The 23392-nt window shown below is 42.2% G+C and overlaps 1 protein-coding gene across 1 annotated transcript in view; it reads left to right on the top strand.

Annotated features, from left to right (window-relative positions):
- The first annotated feature begins 3817 nt into the window (after positions 1 to 3817).
- Positions 3818 to 23392, top strand: part of YWHAQ (tyrosine 3-monooxygenase/tryptophan 5-monooxygenase activation protein theta) — a 21545-nt gene continuing 1970 nt past the window's right edge. The window contains exons 1-5 of the mRNA XM_033053932.2: positions 3818 to 3976; positions 4983 to 5367; positions 20160 to 20283; positions 22662 to 22825; positions 23188 to 23283. Coding sequence (XP_032909823.1) covers positions 5074 to 5367; positions 20160 to 20283; positions 22662 to 22825; positions 23188 to 23283 — 678 coding nt within the window. The 5' untranslated portion in view covers positions 3818 to 3976; positions 4983 to 5073. The remainder of the gene's footprint in view (positions 3977 to 4982; positions 5368 to 20159; positions 20284 to 22661; positions 22826 to 23187; positions 23284 to 23392) is intronic.

Below are 23392 nucleotides of genomic sequence, written 5' to 3'. Positions count from 1 at the left end.
CTCACAGAGAAAAATCAAAGGGAATTCCAGTTTTGTCTGGGATGACACACTTTATTACAATTTGACTATCAAAGAATCCCAACACCTGCAACCATCAGAGTGGTGCCTTTAAACTCTACAAGAAGTTGGCCAGATGGAAGTTAAGTTTTAGGCTGGTTTCATGGAAAACTAACCAAAAATGGAAAACATAAAGAGAAAAGTCGATTTTAATACCCTCAGCTGATGTCTTAAAATTTGCCTGCAGAATTTCCTTAAGACTCCAGCATTCATATAAGACTGGTAAATGTCTAGGCCTCCTAAGCAATTCTTCCCTGCCCAGAAGTTTTACTAAAAGTTGGAACAACGAAAGAAGGGCAAAGTTACAGATACAGAAGGAATGACAGCAGGAGAACAAGTGTACAGGCAGGAGCTGAGCAGAAGGGACTGTGATGGGATAGCAGTGTAAATTAGTGGGGTGATAGTAAGGAAAAGATTACAGGAAGAGTATGGGAGCAAAAGAGAAAAGTCCTTAACCACTAAAACACAGAGCCTTAATAACCATAAAATATGTTCTCTTGCCATTAAGTGAACAAAGACTAGTTGTAAAGAATCTCCATACCACTCAAGGCAGGACACAAAATGAGTTTTCTCTACTGCTACTCATGACAGGACTATTTTGGAAAGTTAAGGAGCATGCTGCATATCCAAGGAGCACACTCATATTATTGTTCAGTGGTAGTCTGGGTGAATCCTACGACAGAAGTCTGTTTTTAGAGGTTCTTTGTTTGTATGTTTACTTTCATTCGCAGTGCTATATGTTTGCTTTTTGAGATGTCACTTTGACCTGCTGTGTACCTGTTGTACACACAGTAGGAAGGAAGCTCCTGCCTGTACCAGCTCAATCTCCTTTGATGCAGAGATGGAAAGCATCTGATGGAGGGGGCTGGTTCTGCTGGGAAAAAGCAAGAAGAGTTTTATAGCAAATAATAGAGGCTCTAGAAAACTGTCTTCTAACTGTGTTGTAAAGATCACATATAAGTCTGAGGAATTTGCATTATATGTATTCCTCATTTTTCTCCCACACCCCAATTGAGTAATTTGTGGTGTGAGCTGCTGAGATGCTGAGTGTGAGTAGGTGCATCTGAAGTCGGTGGGAGTTGGACTTTCCGTACATGCAAAGTAGCATAATGCTTTTACCACCCTGGAAATGCAGGTCTTTGATACGGTATTTACCACCTGGGAAATTAAGGTCTTAAATTTCTTCATATAGGTAACCATAAGTGTTGATATTTTTAATTTCTTGCACACAAGACAAAAAAATGCCAAGCATTTCATAGTGGTGACAAGGGTAAAGTCATTAATGGTCAGTAAGATTACAGCAGTTCTGAAATGCTCTACAGGAAATTAGGGTTTTTTTAATTCAATAAAAGATAATGTTATGCAGCAAACTGTACATTGAAGTATACATGGACTGAGCATGTACAAGAATATGGAATAATCAATAAAAGAAACACAGAACTGGAAAGCTTCTGGAGCTTACTCTCCTGTTATCCCAGGCAACTACATCACATAAACTTTTATAAACTCATCAGGCTCTGCTTTCTAAGTGGAAGGGCTTCCTGCCCTCAGCACAGGGAAACTGTCTCATGGCCTCATTGCTCTGAAAATTCCAGATCTTCTAATTCACAGTCTAAATTCATTAATGCCCATTTTACACACATTTGTCTTCCATTTAAACTACAATTCTACATTCATGCCATTTATTCTTCTTTTGAGATAACATCAAATCTCCTCTTAACATTCATTTTTCTCATCTTAACACAACAAATTCTTCAAGTCCCCTCTCAGAAAAGCTCCCTAAAGGACAATATTCCTACTCAGCAATAGGGTTCTTCTGGGAAAATAAGCTCATGGCTATGTGATCAAAACTGGTATTGTTGGGCAGTCTTATGGCATGTAAGTCCACAAGACCCAAGCCTGAAAAGTGAGGAGCACAGAGATTTGAAGCCAGACACACCTGCCACACAGCTGCTCAGCACATATACATCACGCATGGAGTTCAGCCTGCATCCATCACAATGCTCTGTGCACACGAACTGCCCTGCTCAGCACTTCCCAACTCTTAACTTGGTTCTGCATTTCTTAATGCAGCCTCTCAATAGGTGGGAGAGAGACAGGAACTAACTGGTATGAGGGTAATTCTTAATATCCTCCTCTGTTCTGAGATGAATCAGTGAAGGAAGTAGCCTCAATTAGGTCAACTGTCCTTCCTTAAATAAAACATACTCACTCGTGCCTTATAGGTGGAATGGTTAGTTGATGGTGTTAATAAATAAGGTTTAATTACACAACTGGTGAATTTTGGTCTTCACTTCATGTAAATGAAGATAATTATTAGGGACTAATGGAAATGAGAACATATCTTACAAACAAGGAAGAATAAATGGGTATCCTAAAACTGTAGCAAATTACCAAAAGGCAACTTCTGGGGGAGATCCACAGCAATTTCTGAGTTTCAATAAATTTGAACAGCTTGTTATCAATAGGTCTAATTTTTTTTTTTTAAATAAAGCAATGTTTCCCAATCTCAAATGACAAAGAAAAGTGTCTTGTTCACAGCATAGCTTAAATTTCCACATACATAGTCCCATTTCTAGTCCAAACACAGACCAAGGGCTTTATGAGTTGAGACAGTAACATCCTGAGGTTGATTCAGAGAATTCATCATCCCATCTGGATGCTGAAGTTCCTCAGCGTGACTATATTTGGTGATGTTGAAAGCAAAGGTGAGAAATCTCATCACTTCAGGCACAGACCTGATACTGCACAGACATTGGAGAACCTGACCTCGCCTGAGCCCTGATACACCAAATGCATTTGACCTGATTTTGTACGGCACGACCAACAACACAAACCCACCGTGTCTTTACCACATCCTCTGAGGCTCAGGCAGCGTGAGTACACCCAAGTCATGCATCCACTCGGTTTTGGACCTACAAATGGCCATAGGTGCTTCACCTTTATCCAGCCACGGGTGGGTAACACGCTACCATTGTATGTCACAGCATGACATACATCTCTCTAGAGAATTAAGGTGAGATCAAGAGGATGAAGACAAGCACTTATACTAATAGTTGCTTATGGGAAATGCTGCCTTTACCCGCGTGGGGCTCCGGGAACACCAACCCGGGAATGCGAAGCTCCGCAGTGCCCGTACCGGCCCCCGGCGGGAGCACCCGCACCTCGGCCCGCTCCGGAGCGCTCCCAGCCCTGCCCCGCCCGAGCCGCCGCGGGGCCAGCCGGGCAGGGCCAGCCGGGCAGGGCCGGGCTCGCCGCTCGCTCCTGCGGGAGCTCCCGCCCGCCGGCGCTGCGGGAGTAGCGGCCTGAGGGCGCGGCCGCCCGCGGGCGGAACAGCGGCCGTGGTGCGGGCGTGGGCACCGCCTCACCTCCCCCCCGCTCCCGCCCCGCCGCCGGCACGGCCACCGCCTCGGCCAGGCCCTCCCAGGCCCTCCCACAGGGAGCCCTGGGCCCCCTCCCGCCGCCTCCCCCATCCCCGGTCCCCTTCCCGTTCCCGATCCCGGGTGCCGGGCGGGGAGGGGGGAGCGGCGAAGGAGAGGGCGGGGGGGGAAGGGGGGGGGGGGTTGTAGCGGCATCACCATGGCGACAGTGACGTCACCCCACCCTGGATCTCATTGGAGGAAACCCCGTGGCCCCAGCCGCAGCCCACGGGCCCAGCCGAGCTCGCGCCCTGCCCGCGCTCGCCCCCGCGGCGGCGCGCTCCTCTCCGATTGGCCGGCCGTGCGCGGGGAGGCGGGGCCGGGCGCGCAGGCCGGGCCGCGATTGGCCGCGTGGGCGCGGGCCGCGCAGCGGGTCGGTGCGCGCGCCAACGCCCTTCAGCGCTGGCTCGGCCGAGACGGGAGCGGCTCTTTCTCTCCGCCACAGCCCCGAGCGCGGCACCGACCGGGTGCGGCCCGGCCCCACAGCCCGGCGGACCCAGGTGAGCGCGGGGCCGCAGCCGGCGGCAAGATGTGCCCCGCTCCGCTGCCTCTTCCCGCCGCGTCCTCCATTTTGTGATCGCGGCGTGGAGAGCTCGGCGGCCCCGGGGAGCGGGAGGTGCAGCCAGCGCCGCCATTTCGCACCCGCCGCCGCTTCCTCTTCCCGCCCCGTCGCCACGGGGACTCCGCCGGCCGCCCCCGCGCCCCCCGCCTTCCCAGGAGACGCGGCCGCTGAGCCCGAGACCGCACCCGCTGCCATGTACCGGGAACCGCCGCGCTCCCCGCCGGCAGCGCGGGGCCCCCGCCGGGCCGAGGGTCGGATCGGCGGCCGCCGGGGCAGACGGGAGGCCCGGGGCCGCCGCGCCCCGCCGCGGGGAGATGAAGCGCCCAGGGCCCCCGCCCCGGCCTCGTTCGCCCCCACGGAGGCGGGTCCTGGGGGGGTTTAACCCCTGCCGCGTTCTTCGCGGCCGAGCTCGTCTTGCTTTTATTATGTATTTTTTTTTCCCGCCAGTCCCGGCGTTCATGCCCGCCTGCCTCTGGAGCTCGCCCGCAGGGCTGGTAGCGCACGGAGGGCAGGGATTTGGGCGAGGGCCCCAGGCTGGGTGGTGACCAGGAATCCTCCACGAGCCTCTGTTACGAGGGCATATTAATATGCTCACGTAGGGCACGAAGGAAAAACGGGTGATGACTTTTTTTCTGAAGGAAAAAGAGCTATTTCCACTGCTTGGGCGGCAGGCTGCCGTCCTTTGGATAGCACCGACCGAGCGTGACTTCTCCGGCTGGGTTTCTAGGTCGTGGTTTCCCGAGGGGTGGACCCTTGGGACGAGTCCCCGTAGCCTTGCATGGAAGGGCGGGATGTTGCAGTCCGTCTCTCCAGGAGAAGCACTGGAGATGAGGAAGGCAAGGCTCACAATAGTTCTGGGTTTTAGCTGGGTCGCAGTGGATGTCGTAGGATCGTGTTCGGTGATGTTTGTTCGGGCATCATGGTTACTGTCTTCTTTCTGTCAGGTTTTGAGGTGCGTTCTCGTGTTGATAGTGTGACATCTCCAGCTTCTTCTGTTTCTGCTACTCCGCTGCTCTTGTCCCACTGCCAGCCACCATGGATAAGACCGAGTTGATCCAGAAAGCCAAGCTGGCTGAGCAAGCCGAGCGCTACGATGACATGGCCACCTGCATGAAGGCAGTAACGGAGCAAGGTGCCGAGCTGTCCAACGAGGAGCGCAACCTGCTCTCCGTGGCCTACAAGAACGTGGTGGGGGGGCGACGCTCGGCCTGGAGGGTCATCTCCAGCATCGAGCAGAAGACAGACACCAGTGACAAGAAGATGCAGCTTATCAAGGACTATCGGGAGAAGGTGGAGTCTGAGCTCAGGTCCATCTGCACCACGGTGCTGGTAAGTGGGGACTTTTTTTTCTTGTATTTTGTTTAGGGTAAAGAAGTGCAGCGTGTGAAGTGTGCTGCTGTGCTGGGGGAAGCACTGGGAGCTTGGCTGGGGCATATCATGCAGTGTTGTGCTGGGGTAGGTGAAGTCAGTACGGAAACTTCTGTAACCCCTTCCGTGGGTCACTGTGATGAGCAGGATCAACTGCTCAATGCTATTGGCCTTACATGTGTAGAGGTATTTGAGATAATCAATTTTGAGTGTCTGTGAGGTACATTTTTGGGTGGATCCGTATGTAGTATTTTACCAGGTAGTTGCAGAGATACAGGGAATTTAGCATCTGTGCTGTGGTTAATAAATTAACCTAAGATAAGCTGAAAATGTGAAAACCCCTTTATTCAGATCAGCTAATAACTTGCTAAAAACATTGAAACTATGTGTGCATTTTGTTTACTTCCTCATGAAGAAAAATACTCTTGAGGGGTCTTCAAGAGACATTCTGAGGAATGTTTTAATATAAATTTGACTTTACAAACTTAAACATTTGTATTGAAGGTGGGAAAGAGACACATACAAATGGGCTTTGTTAGATGCAGGCTGACTTTTCAGGGTAGCTTTGAGATGAATTTGCAGTAGTTATGGGGCAATGTAAAACTAAGGTGTAAAGACTAGAATGACACCCTAAGCATGCATCAAAGCCCAGAAGTACATTTCTGTGGAAGCAGCAGAATTCCAGATGTTTTTGATAGGAGAGCTGTAATGCACTGTAGTGGAAGCTTAAGAGATGTGTGTCAGCAGTGTGGAGGCTGCTGGACCCTGTTCTACGTGACCAGGAAATTGTATCTGCAAGAAACTGCATGTGCTTAATGCAATAATAATTCTGTGGCAGATCATCTTCAGTGGTTGGTTTGCTCCTCTTAGTTACCTTTTTTGTGGTGTCTAGTATTGCTAATCTGAGAACAGGAGGAAGCAAGTCTATAAGGAAATAAGCAGTTTTGAGGTAAATTTATCCTAGATTGGTTTAGGAGATGTGAATTTAAAGGTGACTGGTTTGGAAGTTACTGATTTTTTTTTTCTTGATTAAGTGTTCTGGCTCATGTACAAGGGATTGCTTCTTTGGATTGTGCTGAAATACCTGCATGCTTCCTTGTATGCTGCCACCTAGGTTTGTTCTTTCTTTCTAAATCCATGTGAGTTATTTTTTCTTAAATAATTTTCATATTAGCTGTATGAATCAGTTGAGCTAATTCCTTAACACATTTAAGAGCCCATGCCTTCCACAAGAACAAAATTATTTCTCTAGTTACAGGTGTATTGTGAAAAATTGTGAAAACTTTCACCTTTATGAAAACGATGGGTCTTCTGTAGGATTCCTACTTCCTGTGACCAGAGTTTCACTAGAGCCCTGTGTGATGAAGTGCCAGCATTTGTGTCACTCTTCTTTTCTCAGTGCCCCACTTCAGAAGTAACTTCTTGGGACTTCCATATAAAGCCCACTCTTAGACTTCTTAATCTCCCTCTGTCCTTTTACCAGATCTAGTGCCTTGGAGAAGGTGATGCACAAAATCTCATACTGATTGTACCATTTTGACAAGGAACCTGTGTTCCATAGGGAGAGGCAGTGAGCCACTTCACATAGTGTCTGTGCTGGTGTTATCCACCCCATCTGATGGTGGCCAGCAGGTGTTCTGGTAGCCGTGCTAGCACAGATCTCTGGTGCAGGGAAAGCAGGCTCTTCCTGTGCTAGATGAGTTTTTTAATGCACTCTAGTATTCCTCTGTTCTCAGCAATGGCCTGTTGGTAACTCTCCCCTTCCGGCATGAAAGGCTGCAGGAAGTAGTGAAGACCAAAACCTGCAGCTGAGCGTGCTTTTCCTGTTCTGTCCTGACCTGCTGCAAAGATGTGCCTTCCTTTGGTAGAAGGAGATGTTGGCTATCTACTGCAAGCCTTCCTTTTTTATTCTTACTTTGAGGGCCATGTGCAGTTCTGTTCTCTTCTGATTTCCTCCCTTTCCTCCTCAATCTACCACTCCTATGATCCATGAGTCAGCATGTGAGAGGCTGGAATTCACAAGGAGCAGGCGTTACAAAGGATGGGTTTCCTAAAGCTGAGCCACACAATGATTTTGGCTCCTCCTTTGAATGATAATTTCTTCTGTACTAGTACTATGGTAACGGCTTGTAGCTTTTTCAGATCTCTTCAGATCAATCTCAGAGATGCTTTTTTAATTCTAGGAAGGCAGCTAAACTGTAACAACTGCTGGCAAGTAGTATGGAAAGGTTGCTTGTCATCTGGAGTATTTGGATTTAGCAAGGGTGGGTGTTGTTGGGTGGAGTGTGACTGCTGTTAGTCATACTACTAACAGTTTTTTCAAAAGTTTTTTTAACTACTGGTATGGCATATTTCTAAATCTTATTTTAGAAATACTTGTGCTAGCATTAAAAATACTGCTAATTTTTTTTTTTATTAAAATGTCAGGGACATGGAATCTGTAATTACTTTTTTCCTATTAAAAATGTCCCAAGCCAGTTAAGTAAGGCATTTTTTTCAGAACATGGTTTGATAAAGAACTTAAATTTAATCACAACTAGAATACAAGCATTCAGAATTACAATGAGATACCTGTATATAAATAATACATAAAAATAAAGCCTTTACTGATTATTTAGCTGTCATTCTTTAAGTGCCTATCTTGCAAGTAGGCATGATCTGAATGCTTTTTAACTGTTAATTTTATGACTGATCTTTCAGATGAGAGTAACTCTTTAATGGAGAAGTGGTATGGCTGTCAAACAACTTGCACAAATGTTTTATTTGAAAGGTACACTAGGAGGTTTTGCTGAACTCCCTGTATTGACTAATTCTTTGGTAATGTTAATTACCTTAATGAATTAATGTTGAATCATCCCTTATGACTCATAGTTAAAACTGTTCTTGAAACTCTTCTTGAATAAAGAAACAGGTTGGCAACTTAATTTTTTTCAAGATAAAGTTGCACTATGTTGATTCATATACTCTGAGCACAAAGTTCATGTCGCTTCCTCTTGACTTGAGTGATTTCAAGACCGGTACAAGATACTGTAGAAGGGGTGGACACAGCAGGAACTTTCATATAATTAGTGAAATGATGTTGCAAACTTTGAAGATGGAAAGTACAGTGTAAGGTCTGCCTAATTATATGCACACTCCACTGTTCAGTGACAATAGGTTTTTTTAAAAGTTAAAAGTTGAATTGGAACTTTTCTGGGGAAGCAGATTAAAGTGGTGGGTTTTCTGTTGTACCTTTTGCATGGCTGTAACTTGCGTTGCATTCAGGCTCCTTTGTTCTTTAGAGAGCAGTAATGTAAAGGCAGGGAAGACAGCAGCCCTTGCCTGGAAGCGCTCTCCACTTGCAGCTTGAGGGTTTTTGCATGTGTTTGCATGTGTTCAGTTTCTAGATCCTGGTGTGTTGGAGCTTTTCTTGGAGTAATAGAGATGAGATTTGATGACTATTTACTCACAGTTTAAATCTTGATGAAGATACAAAATTACTAGGACTTGAAACAACTGTGTCTTGATGGTTATTTCTTGTGTCTGTAGATGAAACGTTGAAATGGTTTTTTTTAAATATTATTTAAAAGTTACATACCTGAGGCTTTTCAGTTGTTTCCCAACATCTGTTTTCACAGTGTCCTCTGTAAACATTTTTACTTTGTATTGTATCAGGACCGTGTTGGCTTGTTTCTCTAGAAGTGAGAGAGGGCATTGTGAACTTCTAGAAATGAAGGAACAGTTAGGTTACTTACACTGTTGATTCTTTTTGCCATCCTGTGGCAGTGCCTGCAGTTTTGAGCTGTAAGGTGTGTATTGTCTGTATTTTTACTGTGTAAAGGCTGATAGGATGCTTTGATCTTCTGAGAGATTGCACTGTTAATTGTTGAAAGCATGTATTGATGTGTTGTTCTTGCCAGCTCCCCTTTCCTTCCTTCCTCCCTCCCTCCCCCCTCAAGGTTGCAGTGTTGCTCCTACTGCTGCTTCACATAATTAAGAAACAATAAAAGCTAATAAAAACGACTTAAAAAGTCTGTCCACTTCTGATTATTATCCATTTTGTAGATCTAATTCTAAAGCTAGTCACTTAAAATGAGTAGAACAAAAATCCTCATGCTAGAAGGTAATGTTTAGAGCAGTTTGTTTCAACAGCACAAGTTCAGAGGTCCATTGAAAGTGAAGTTGGCGTTTTTTTACACTAGCAAATAGATTCCTCATGTCAGGTAAAATATCTGATGTCTGATGATGGGGGTCTTTGACCATAGCCCTGTTTCTTCCCTCCTACTACATTTGGCCTACAGAAAAGCGAAATCTTTGGGTTTTTTATTGCACATACAGAAATTTGTCAGATTCAGTAGGTATCAGCTTCATGCTGCTATGTAAACAATTTACCTAAGTCTCATGTCTTGTGAATTCTATGTCTGTGTGTTCCTGTTGTCAGGGAACAGAGTTTGTACAGAAATGTGTGGTGTAGAGGTGAAACTCAGTAAAAGGGTATTACATACAGTCTTGACACAGGGAACTGTGTAGGATGCAGTTTTATTTTGAAGGTCAGGCACGCTAACCATTTAATATTACATTTGGGCTTGAGTTAGTTGTCCCTGTCGTAGTTGGGACAGTGTTTCAAGTATTACTTTTTAACCTTTTATGAGTTAAAGCAACTGCTATTCTCAAGTGACTGACTAAAAGGAAAGGCTACTTCATGAAAGTCAGGTTGGGAATGTTACTTCTTGGCAAGTCCAGAATTGTGGAGTGGATGTGAATTGAATGAATAGTTTGGAATAAATGATCTTTTTTGTGAAAAGTAATTTGTGGAGAGAGAGATAATTTTTCCTTTGTTCTTAGCACAACTTACAGCAACCATCAACGTGTTTGTGGTAAGAATTGTGGAACTTAATGCTTTAATTTTTTTTTTTACTTTAATGTGCTTGAAACTGAACTTGACTTATTCATAAACCTTCTCTTACGTTCTCTGTCATCCTTCAGTAGACTGCTGATGGAATCCTCGCTCTTGTGCAAAGAAAACTTAATCATTTCTGAGAAGGGACTGATTCTTGCAGAAACAAAACCTAGAATGCACCAAGGTTCTTGAGCAGACTGTGAACTGTTAACGAGTCCAGCTAAAAATAGTTCAAGGAATTGCCATGAATCCTCCATCCCATGCAGTCACTGCTTGCTGCCTCCTCCCCCTACAGCTAAATGCTGTCTAGAATTATTAAATTTCTTGGAGGACATTTGCTGCTTTGTTGGCCATGAGAAAGTAGGATATACTCACCAGACCAAACTGGACAACAAAAGTACAAATTCTGTTTTTCTGCTAATGCAGTGAAGGTATTAACAGAGTTTGTAAATCACTGTCATCCTTACCTGCTAGACAGTTTTCTCACAGGCATGTCTACTACGTTGGATACCAATGTGATAGGGGCCTTTTTGAAGAAAAACACAGAAGACTGTATGCAAGAGAGAGAACTTGATAAGGAAAACACACTTGAGTTTGAAGGTTATTACACTTAATTTCTTTATCCTGGCACAAATTTGGGTTGTTTAGCACAGTAGATTGTACCAGTTTCTGTACATGTACTGCAGCTTGGTATTTTGGTTTCAGTTATGGGGGATGCTCAATTTTCAGAGGAAGGTGGTGAGGAAAACAGAGTAAGGGCTGGTAAAAATGCATGGATTGACTTTGTAAGGTTGGTAGGTGACTTGATTAATCTATGTTTTCATATTTAGCTTTATGCTCTTGGCCTTTGAGAATAAGGGTCCAGGTGCCCCTTGATGTTACTTGTGGTTGTGCTTTCTTACTACAAATAAACTTGAAGCCAGTTTTGTCACAAACAGGTAAGTAATAACTATTCTTCTAGAGCACTGCATTTATGGCACTTGGTCAGTATAGCTCCACCAAGTTTATTGGAGGGGTGTTTACAAGTTCCTCCTCATCCTTTCTGCATCCCAGGAAGCTGGAACCAACATCAGAACTCTTCAGCTGTGCATACTGTTGATTTGTAAGCTCGTCATTTGCTAATCCATCCTATATATCTGAATATCTAACAGTGCCTGGTTTGTGTGAGCTAGGCACTTAGGAGAGGCAGCAAAACAGTGTGAGTGCTGAGTTTCACATCTTGTAGTCTTTGCACCCACCAAAATATCAGATGTCAAGATCTAAGAACTAGAAGTCGTGAATTAGCTATGATTTTGCTTGTAACTTTCTCTAAATTTGTTAAAGTAATCAAGGGTTTGATTTACCAGTTTCTAATATTGACAAAGGCTTTTTATTTTATTACTCTTTATTCTCTCCTTCAATTTATATGATCCATTCACTGAACTAGCCTGATGTAGGAATTGTGTTCAGCTCTGAAAACAGAAGAATTTGCATTTGCTTCAATAACTTTTCTAAATAAGCTGTATACACTCTTATCTGACTGATAGCCATATCATTCCTGGATAAAACTTCTTCAGGAAGTTTGTTCTGAAGTTGAATACATTTTGTAAAATTCTTGTAAACAGAAATTATTTTTAATAAAAGTAGGTAGCAGGACCTTAGCAAAGAGTCACTGCTCCCATTCTGTGTTGTAACCAGGTTATCTGGAATGTTTACTGCAGTTTTCCTGACCTAATGTTTGACTTCATTGTTGTAGGTTGTTTCACTTGGGGAATAACAAATTACTGGCACACTCCTGAGTGAAATAATATATTGCTGGGTTTCCTTTGAGATCAAGTTGGATGATCCAAAAGGCTCTTCCAAGCTACATTATACAATGAGAAGAAAGTGCATCTGTTGTGTTACCATTTTGAGTTTCAGTGACCACAAGCCTCTGGTCAAGGGCTCCCAAAGAGAGAACCAAAGCAAGTCAAAATGAGTTTTTTGGGTAAGGGCAGTGCACCTTAACACCACATAACTCCTGTGTGCTGTTGTTCCTCTTGAGTGCTGTTAGTCTAGATATACCTCAGGAAGTCATTTAATCTTACCTTTTGGCTTTTGTAGCTGCAGAGCATAGAAGTATTTTTAAATAAAAGTTTAGATTTTTTGTTTAATTCTGTCATATTATGCAATGTCACAAATGGATGCTGAAAGAAGCTTTTTTCAGATGGCCAGGATTCTGAAGAGACCAATTTGATGTCTAAAATTTGTGTTTCTTAGAGGAGAGGAGTACTTGGAAGTATTTTGCGGAATTAGAAATATGTAAAATGCAGTCATGGAAGAACGTTAGAATCAATTTGAGATAAATGTCAGATACCAAGGAATTTTTCCTGAAAGCTTTTGGCTGTGTTGTATAGCCATTAATTAATCAAAAATTTACAATTTTTGAAAAGATAAATGACCTTTTTTTTTTTAAATACTTACTTCTACATTTGATGGGGAGAAACTGGAAAACTTTAGGCTCTTCCATAAAAACTTAAATAATTCTGACTTTCACTGGATTGTTCATTTTATCTGAAAATCTATAGAAAGGAGAACTTGCATTTCCATACACTTCTCGTTCCTGGCTTACATAGTTCTCTGGGGGCCAAAGAACTTTCTAACCTGAGTGTAAATTCTAGATTAAATTAATCTCAACCCCAGATGGGAATAGTGTGGGCAGACGTGCTGTGGCTCAGGCTTCCACTGCACTTAAGTGGGATTCCAGATACTTTATTCAGGGCCAATCCTAAGTATTGGCTGCCAGTTTTTAAAATTATATAGACAAAGACATGGAACCAAATGGAAAAGATGAATTAGGTCACCCTCTCGGTTTTCATGTCAGGTATATTTGTCTCTGCTTTCACTAGTGCTTTGTCAGGTCATCTTAAGGTCATGCCATTACTGGAAAGGTCCACACATATTTTCCCCAATACATAAACTGAAACACTGATAGTCTGGAGGGATCTGTACAAAAATCACTTAATGTTCTCCCAAAAGGAGTTGATACACAGAGCTTGAATCCTGAAGGATGAAGAACTCAGTTCTGTTGAATTACACTGTTGAAAGTAAAGTGATCTTGATGTTGCAGCAGGGGACTCTCCCTTTCCTGTCAAGAAAACAACTGCTGAACGTTAAAAAACACCTAGGTTTCAGTGAGTCATACTGTGGACTTTGGAATGACTGATTGTACTTGAAATAGTCAAGAAGTCTTAAATACCACTCTGCTAGACTATTAAAACAGGCATTTGTGAGTAGAACCTTATTGAAAGGTTTGAGCCCACACCAATCATCTCTGCTGTCAGAGACTTTGGAATATTTGGTGTGTTTAAATTCATATTTAAGTTATAGTAGGTGTTCATGTTGGTCTGAGCTGCCTCACCAACTTTAGTTTTGTTTTTTGACTGCAGTTCAGGTGGAAACCATTTCTCTATGCTACTTCTAGGTCTTTCTCATATTGGGTCTGGATGGACCATCAATACTTGAGACTGAATAATTTTTCCAAATATTTTGCGTACTGCAATCCTGGCTGAATTTATGTAGCCTCACACAATTCATGGTGTTCCTGTGAGATGCAGTCTGCTCATCTAGATGGGACTCTGATGTTGAATCCTTGTTTCAGGGTGGTGAGTTAACTGGGTAAAAGAAGTGTTGACGTGCACTCTGTGCCTGTGCATTATTTTTGAGGAGCCTTGTCTAAAAATAAGTTTATTTTTAAACAGTTTCTTTACTTGCAGGTGACTTCAAGGTTCTGTGGAATTGGCCAATTAGTGTGTGGTACAACATTAAGTAATCAGTTACTTGCCGTTACCCAGGTAACATTTGTTCTCCTAGTGGGCTTCTGCATTCCTTATTAAACAAAGCAAAACAAAAAACACAAAAGCACTTTAAGCTTAAAATGGAGAACATTCAGTGTCAGTTCAGAAAACAAACATCTAGGGAACAGCAATAAAACCTAGTCTAGTTCCTGTAAAACCTGTGGAAAACTGGCATTCTGTGGAATGACAGCAGGTCCAAGAACACTTGTGCAGCTAAGAGCTGCTGAGCAGAAGTTCAACTTGGTTTCTTTTTTCTTTTTTTTTTCCCATATAATTGCACTTTTTCCATTATGCAGTGAAGAGGAATATTTTTTTAATATTATAAGCATTGATATTTATTAGTTTGTTCTTCTGTCAAAAATTACTATTGTAGGATTTTCTTTTTTCTCTGGATGCTTTTTGTGTCATATGAGTTCAAGCCAGGTGAAGGACATTGTTTTAAATTACTAAAAACTGCAAATACCAATTACTTCACACAAACTGTTAGAATGTTCACATTTAAAAATAGCCTTTAAAATTACATTCCCAGAAGATGGAGATGGGGCTGAAATAAGGTATTTTAAGCAACTTGAAGTAAGATATATGGGCTCAAGGATATTGCTGAAACAGTCTGACTTGAAAAATCAAACTTTGTCTAACATAAACAGAAAACTGTCTAATTTAGAACACTGACACACTCCTCCTTGCTAAATACTGTGCAGCAGCTTAACTTATGGGACAAACTTTTGGAGAGCATTTCTGTTTCTGATGGTTGCTTTTACATTTACTTTTTTCCTTCTAGTAGAGAAAAATTAGTGATAAGCTGTACTCAGTGAGAAATGCAAATGACAATGTAGATCTGTCTTTTAATAGCATAACATTAAATAACTTGGTGCTGGTGATGTGAGCCAAACATGTCATAGGTGTTGACATCTGAGTGATGGTGACATCGTAAATGTTTTAATTGAGTTTACCACGTTGAGAACTTCTGTAGATACCCAGGCACACGGTGTCTTTAGCATGCTTTGAAAATTGGCCTCAAACTAGTTGTGATGAGTAGATAATCTCTGGAACTGACCTGGTTCATGTTCATCCTCTGGTATTGAGTGGTTAAGTATGAAGAATATATCCACTTGCTAGTGGTGTTGAAATATATGAGGAGACTTACACTCATGTATTTGCTACTCTTACTGAAGTCCAATTCTAAATGGCACAACTGCTGAAGGAAGCAAAAAGGTCAGTTTGGTATTCAAGATGTTATGTGGTTTTTTCCAAATTCATCTCTGCTGTTGCGATTTTTTTTATAGCTGCATATGTGGGAAGAGAGAACAGCATAGATCAGATAGCAGTGGTATTTTTCTGCCACTTGAACCTATCCTGTAGTTAAACTGTATAGAAAGTATTTAGTGTACACTGCGGTTGAACTTAATGTCTCAATCATCTTGCCTTTTAAAATAGGCTTAGATGGAGAGAGAGTGGTAGGACTTTGTTTCAATGTCAGCTTTTTCAAGGAGGTGTTGCCCTGAAAAGAGGTAACAGCATATGTGGAGTGGATTGAACATGATTTGCAGAGGAGGTGTGCCAGTGTATTATAAGGAGAGGTTGGCTGGATGCACACACCACAAATAATTAAGGAGCTCTGTCTTCAGGGGGCTGCTTTGTCTGTGTCAAATATACCTTCAAGTAAAGGTATGGCTGACACTCTCAGGGTTTGCTTTTCATAAAACTGAAGAAATGGGAAAGTGATGAGAGCAGGTATACTGACTTAGTATTTCTGGCTCAGGTTAATTGCAGTGGTCAGTGAGTACCACATGTTCAACCCTTGAGCCTACTTAAACAGAGGGGAAAAAGGACTGAGAGGATACTTACGTAGCTAGGAAAGAACAAGAGTAGATTGGAGAAGGATCCAAAAAGGCAGTTGAAATATAACTTTCATTTGGCATGTAGAGGAATGTTTGCCAATGGAGAGAGAAAGAAAAAAACGTTCAGCTTTCAGGGAGAAGAAGTATCTAGCTGCCAGGCTCCCAACCTGCTCCCCATGGCTTCTTCAGGCAGCTGCAGACCTGTTCCAGGGGAGGGGAAAAGAATATTATAGATGAGAATATGATGCTATTAGGATGACAAGAGTGTTAACACAGTGTGAAGGTAGAAATAAATTGAGATGGATGAGCAACACTTAGGAGAAGTGGAGTGGGAAATCTTGTCACTCTCTAGGAGGACCAGCACACCACTTGAGCATAGTAAGTCAGTGTGGGGCAAGCAGCAGCTACCAGCCACAGACTGTCACACTGCAAACCTATTGTAATGCAACTGCAGTGGGACACAAAGGATCTGGTCTGAGGATAGAGCTTTGATTCCTGCATCTTCATACTGCTCCTGTTCTGAGAGTCACCCCCCATCTGGGCAGATCAGCAGCTCTGACATTGTGTGGCTTTCATGCAGTTTCTGAGGCATGTTTTGTGTTGCAGAGCACATAGCATTGCTGGTTTTTCAAGGCTTGGTTTAGAACGTGATGGGAAGCGCTGCAGTTCTTAAGTGAGGGTGGCAGCTGTATTGTAATACATAAAGGGGATGGGCACATTCACTGTATGTGAGCATGGATGGTTACTGTATTGCCTTACTTCATCCCAGAATCATACGTCTCACAGTTCTTGGTTCTCCCTAGCAAAATCACAAAAACTTTGAGGGTCTCTGTGGTCTGCTTCATTGCTTTGCCTGCCTGTAGTTATTTTACTTAATATCAGCTGAAGTTTAAAATAAGGATTCCTGGCTAATTTCTGTCTGCTGCAAAGATAAAAAGTCCCCATGGGGAAAGATGAGAGAACAGATGCAGGAAATCGTGAGTTGCTGGCTATTACATACTCAGAATGTGTAAAGTAAATAATTTGGCTTGCTGTGCTGTCTACTCTCGCTACCCCACCAACATTTTGTCTGTGAGAGGGAAGGTAAGATGCCTTCCAAGCAGTGATGATGATACCCTGAGGTGAATGGCTCACAAAGTACACTGAATACATTATCAATTTGAAAGATTAACATCTGGCCTGATAAATAACTAACTTCACTGCTTGGATTCTGTTTGGATTCTGTTCTAACTTACATGATTGATAAATGAGATGTTGTTCCATTTAAGACTATTAAAAAACCAAAACTGAATATGTAAAGTCCAGAATGAGGATGTTCCACCCTAGCTGAAGGAAAAGGCACAGGTCTCTTCCTTACTTGTGTTATGTAAGGATTACGAGGCCTTCAACATTACACTGGGAGTGGAACTGCTGGGCTACTCAGCTTCTCTACCTGAGAAGTGCCTAGGAAATAACCCTCTCTTGGCTATCTGAAAAACTGCAGGTCATTCTCAGCATCACTTTTTCCTCTAAGTTTCTCAGAAGTTTGGACAGAGCCACTGGTTATCAGATGTGCATAATGTAGGCAGCGTTTTAAGGATGCACTGACACACAGGCCACAGTGATGCTTGCTTGTGGTAGTATTGGGACCATGGCAAAATCCTTCTGTATTCCCGGAAGAAGTGTGTGGCCTACCCCATCTGGAGGGAAGGAAAAATGGGCACTGATGCTCCAGGGAATGTAGCTTTCGGATTTGGCTTAAATTGGCCATGCTAAAGCTTTCCTGCCAACATTCTTTAGTGTGCACTAGATTCCAGGGGTTAAGTATTTTTCAGCCATAGCCAAGCCAGATCAGCTGTAGTGCTAGAGCAGCCTCCAAAGATAGAATTCTGTAATAAAATGGGTAGTACTTTTTGTGTGCTAAGTATACAGTAAAGTTCTGTGTTTTGAAAAGCATAAAGGAAAAATGCCGAATTATTCCCCTGTTGATATAGTTGTGACATCTTGAAAGTTTTATTTCAGTATTTGAAAGATGACTCAAAGATATGGTTTTGCGAAATACCTGGTTTAAAATGCCAAATAGTATCCTCACTACTTGTCTGGTCAGTGCTCTTTAGACTGTGAAACAGTTAATCTGAGCACATGGGTAAATCACATCTCTGCTGCTTAATGCAATCCCAACCATAGGATGGCTTTTAGAGGCTGGTGGGTCCTCTTCAAACATTACAGATTTATGGAACCTTTCTAAACCACAGGTGTATTATGTGTCATGTTTCATCATTCTGAGCAGTTTCTTGTAAAGTCAAACATGTTAGACTTGTTGTCTCTGAGATTCATTTGTGTAGTGTTGGATTTTTATGGCTGACATGGGCATTGTCATAGGAGAAAAGCAGCAGAAAAACATGGAACCAAAATGTGAACTTTTTTTCTTTGCACAAATCTGTGGAGTGGGAATAACTCATTCTAACATGGAATGATTCATGCACAGTAACAGTTGTATTACTCATCTGCCTACTACCTTTAAACTCTTGTTTTGAAACAGACCTAAAGTTTTGCTTTTGCCATAACACCGGTGAGCTATACTGTTACATTTGCTCAAGCCCCTGCGTACTTGACTGTGTCACACAGATTCCTCACTTAAGCCTTTGCCAAATAGCCAGTGTCTAGGCTTTGGCAGTGGTTTTATATCTTTACAGAAACTCCTAAACATGTCTGTCTTTGATTTGATTAGTGCAAGGGTATGTCAGGCTTGATATCATCTTACCTTCCTGCTGTTTTCTCTAGAGTGGTGTCAAGGGCAGGTATGACTCTCTCCTTACTGACTTGGTGGGGATCTCTGAGGGAGCTTGTCTGGCACTGCAGTGTTATATCCATGGGGCACTTACAGTTTGGATGCAAAAACGCTTTTTTAATCCAATTGAAACTACCCTACTGCAAGTGTCAGTTTAAAGTAGTTACCAAAACCTCAAATGGTCTTGGAATGAGTGAACACTTTGAACTGGATTGTTCTGCTTCGATTGATCATTAAAGAAAGTAATAATGATATGGTGGTGTGCATAGGGAGTAGGTTTGTGTCTAAACTTAGTGTGCTTTGATTATAGTGCTCTAGTGGACAATTAAAGTGCTAAGGATTTTTATGCAGAATGCTAACAGTTCCTTGAATATTTCCTTTGTAGCTGCTTCATGAATTTGGGTACATGTTCCTGTAACAAAAATCTTAACTAGCCAGCTGCAGGCTTTGTGGAAACTTTCTGCTCCTTTTATGACCTGTTTACTTTCCACATAAGTAAATGCAGATCTTTATCACTTATATTCCTATTGTGAAGTTTCTCTGGGTATTGTGGGCTTTCCTTGAGTGTATCAAAACTTATTTGCATCTTTCATCGACTCTGGAGAAAATGGGTGGTTGTAGTAATGAGTTTGGTAACATCTCTGGAGTTCAGGGACAAGGTCAAGCCATAAGCTGCTCTGCTGCTTACCCTGTTCTCTAGGGAAAGTCCTGTACTTCTCCCCTTTCGATGACTAGCAGCCTTGAAGAGAGCCTTGCCTTCTCTTGCTGGAGGCTTTCAACCTTTCCTTGTCCTACTGCTTATCAGGTAGGGGAGCTGTGGACAAGGGGAGTGGTGTTTGCAGCAGCCCAGGGTGTGCTGAAAAGCACTATATATCTCTCTCCATTCTGGGAATGGCAAGGTGGAAATGAAGGATGCCTCCCTGCAGTGCTGGAGCCAGGTGTTCCTTTAGAGCTTTGGAAGAGCAGGTACCGATTGGTGAGTTTGGCTGCAGACTGGATGAGTTTGAACCCTTGACTGTCTGTGGTAGGTAGGCTGGAGATTCTTTACCACAAGTCTAATAAACACAATTGATGCAAAAAAAAAAGTCGCTTTCAAACTTTCTGCATTGTGTTTTGCTTTTCCTGTAAAAGCTTACTCATTTGCAATGTTTTGAAATGAGAAGTGCATATCATGAAACTAAACTTGGTGCTGAAACTGTTCACCAGTAAACCTTTCCTTGTTACTTGCAGACTGATTGGCCAGTTGTCTGTACATCTTAATGCAGTCTCTGGTTTTGTGCCTATACTCAGTTTCTTGAAATAAGTGTGCATCTGTCTAAAATGCCTTAAAACTCCGTTTTGCCTTGTAGCAAACATTTGAGTCCTTCCAAACTTCTGGGAGATAAGTAAATGGAACTTGTTGCAGTGGTGGTTGCAATATGCCAATGTGTGTTTTATTGTTGTTTCAGGAGCTCTTGGACAAATATTTAATAGCTAATGCAACTAATCCAGAGAGCAAGGTATTCTACCTGAAGATGAAGGGAGACTACTTCCGATACCTTGCTGAGGTTGCCTGTGGTGATGACAGAAAACGTAAGTACCTTCTGGTCCATGGGTGAGGGGCCAGGAAATGAAATGCACAGACTCCAAATTCACATGAGTTAGCTGTGTTTCAGTCAGAAATCTCCAGTTTCATACAGACAGAGAGTACAACTGACTAGACCTTAAGTATGCCAGGAAATTTTAGCTGGTGTTCCTATCATCTACCCTAAATTCCTGAAGAGTTGCTCCATAATGTTTATTCAAATCTTCTGGAAAACAGTGTAGGTGAAGGCATGGTCATATATTTAATGTTGCTTGTTTGTAATTCTTTACTAAAATAAAGTTGTTTGGGGAGAGTAAAGAAATCTCTGTAACATTTTGTACTCCAAGGTAGAGTCTGTTGATGTATCAATTTTAATCATTTCACTATGAAGCAGACTTCGTTATAGTCACCTGTGTTTATAAAGCCACAAAATTGCTAGGTTGATACTCTAGCCAAAAAGCATGAGCTGTACTCTAAAATGGGAATTTTAATGTATTTTCATGGGAATAACACTGTTCCTGGAATTTTAGTTTGCCCTTTTGGATTCAACAGGAAAGGCCTGAAAACTGCCACTTCATACTGAGACTGTAGACCTTTCCTAGGAATTAGAACAGGTGCACAGGTGGTTTAAATACCTCAGGAACCTCTTCTGGGGAAGATTTTAACTCTGTATTGAGCAGATGTATTGAATTAATTGTTAAAACTGTTTCGCAAGGTGCCCAGATAGTGTTGTCACGTTAAAAACTCTTGGTATGGCATAAGCTAGTGATCTGTTTCTGCATAGCAAACTAAAATTAGTTGTGCAGTAATGCTGTGACACAAAGGAGAGACTGCTGGAGCATGTGGATGCTGCAGTGCTGTCCCCTGGGGTTGGGCATGGCAGGATCTGACAGTGTTGGCCCCCTGAAATTGATTGCAGTGCACAGTGGGAGGACGGGGCTGGTTGTTGCCTGCTTCAGTAAAGGCTTTGTTAGTCTCCCTCTGTTGTAGGAGCATTCAAGTTGAAAGATGAAGACATGCAGAATGGAGTAAAAGTCTTTGCATTAATGTGTTGCATTCAGAAATTCTTAACCCTTAATCTGATTCAAAGAGGAGCAGCAAGTCCAGGGTAGCAGAGAAAACTTGCCTTTGGCTTTCACAAGGATCATATTATTTATACTTTGTCTAAAGCAATAGTTACAAATCTGAGTTGGTCCAAGCACAGAAATACCAGCTCCTCTTGGCTAAAATGATTGCAGTTAAATGCCACACATGCTGATAGGGGATACAGTGCAAGAGAGATGGATGCATGTGACCTTGTTAGCAGATCTTGCTGGGGTTTGGCTCTGAGGTTAGAGCTTACGTGTATCACATCATGCAGACTTTTCTGTGTAGCTTCTTGAAAATTTCAGGACTTTAGGCTTTTCTGATGTTCCACCTCAATGCATCTGTTTATTTTCTCAGCTTCAAATATATTATGTATTTACAAGCTAATTTGTCTCCTAGATTTGCTAGCTTTTTGTCTTCTTTCACCTGTTCTCAACAAATGGATAGTCTTTTAGCACTCTTTACTGTTTAAATACTGGAAAATCCAAATCTGTCTTGATTCTTTTCAGTACTTACTAGATTTTACTTAGCAAGCTCTTTTACCAGCATTTGCTAGAGCAGTGCTAGTACTAGCTAGCTCCCTCACAGAGCTGTATTTTTAGCTCTGACAATGACCTTTCTTTTCCTGCAGTCTCCTTCCATTCTGCAGCATGTTTAGGGCAGCTCTTGGCCCTTTGGTTGTCTATCAGAAATGAATCTGGAATAGAACCATAGGTAGCATTCTTGAAGTACTCTGACCTGGTAACCTCTTTTCTCTGTGGTGTTTATCCCAGTTATTTTGGGCACAACATTGGGGCTTTTATCTTGACCTGTCTACATGCAGTTTTTGGAGGCAAACCTTCAGTTTTGCTGTACATGCCTTCCAAACTTTCTCAAGAAATAGGGCATTCTTTACTCTGCACACGTAACTCACATGAATACGTCCATCCTGTGCAAGGAATGAAGTATGAGGTCTGTAGAAAAAGTAATGTACAAATGCTTCCCCCCCCCACCCCAGCTAATATATCAAAGGCCACTGAAGACTGAAGTAGTCTTGGATGGCTATGTTTACCAAGTCCTGTGTGTTTATCTGTTTTGAATACCTCTGCTCTGTAGTAGCTTAGTTTGCTACCTATATTTTGTCAATGTGGCAGCTGTACTTAAGATAGGTGTAAAATCATTACTTTGATTTTAAGTAAGTTTTCTGAAGAACAGGTTTACATGCAGCACTGTAGAGTTTCCTACTAACGGAGTGATTTAGGTAGGAATATCTTCAAAAAAATTTAAACAAACCCCAAACCACTTTGTCATTCTTTTACAGAAACAATAGAAAACTCACAGGGAGCTTATCAGGAGGCATTTGATATCAGCAAGAAGGAGATGCAGCCAACACATCCAATTCGCTTGGGTCTAGCTCTTAACTTCTCTGTATTTTATTATGAGATTCTCAACAATCCTGAGCTTGCCTGCACACTGGCAAAGACAGTAAGTCACTTTTTTTTTCCCAGTATGCCTGCAGGGAAGGTAGAAGAGAGTTTATGCTTAAAACTGTATGAATTGTTACTTCCTAGAGTTTGTGAAGGACATGATCCTATTTAAAGTTTCGGGTTTCATTGCCCATATCGTTAGTGGGATTGAAAGGGTACAAGCAGGCTGTATTTACAACATGATTTAAATTTTCAGCAACATGGACAGCTTTTATTACATCTTTTTTATGGTTTAGTTTCAAATAGAGCAGGTCATTAATTTCTGATGTTGCTTTTTTTTTTTTTAAGCTACCTTTTCTGATAGGTTTAGCTTCTGCTTGTTTAATGATAGAAAGGCTAAAGATGGTTTAATTGTTCCAGGCGTTTGATGAGGCAATTGCAGAACTTGATACACTGAACGAAGACTCATACAAAGACAGTACTCTCATCATGCAGTTGCTTAGAGACAACCTAACAGTAAGTTGCTTTTTTATGTATTATATACTTCTGTTCTCCAGGTGTTTGCTTAGACTGAATTTGTGATGGAAAAAAAACCCTTTATTTTGCTCCTTTTCATAACTGAATT

This window comes from Catharus ustulatus, chromosome 3 (genome assembly GCF_009819885.2).
Source record: "Catharus ustulatus isolate bCatUst1 chromosome 3, bCatUst1.pri.v2, whole genome shotgun sequence".
NCBI lineage: Eukaryota > Metazoa > Chordata > Aves > Passeriformes > Turdidae > Catharus > Catharus ustulatus.
Note: the sequence above shows the minus strand (reverse complement) of the source record. Positions and strands in the feature narration are given on the sequence as shown.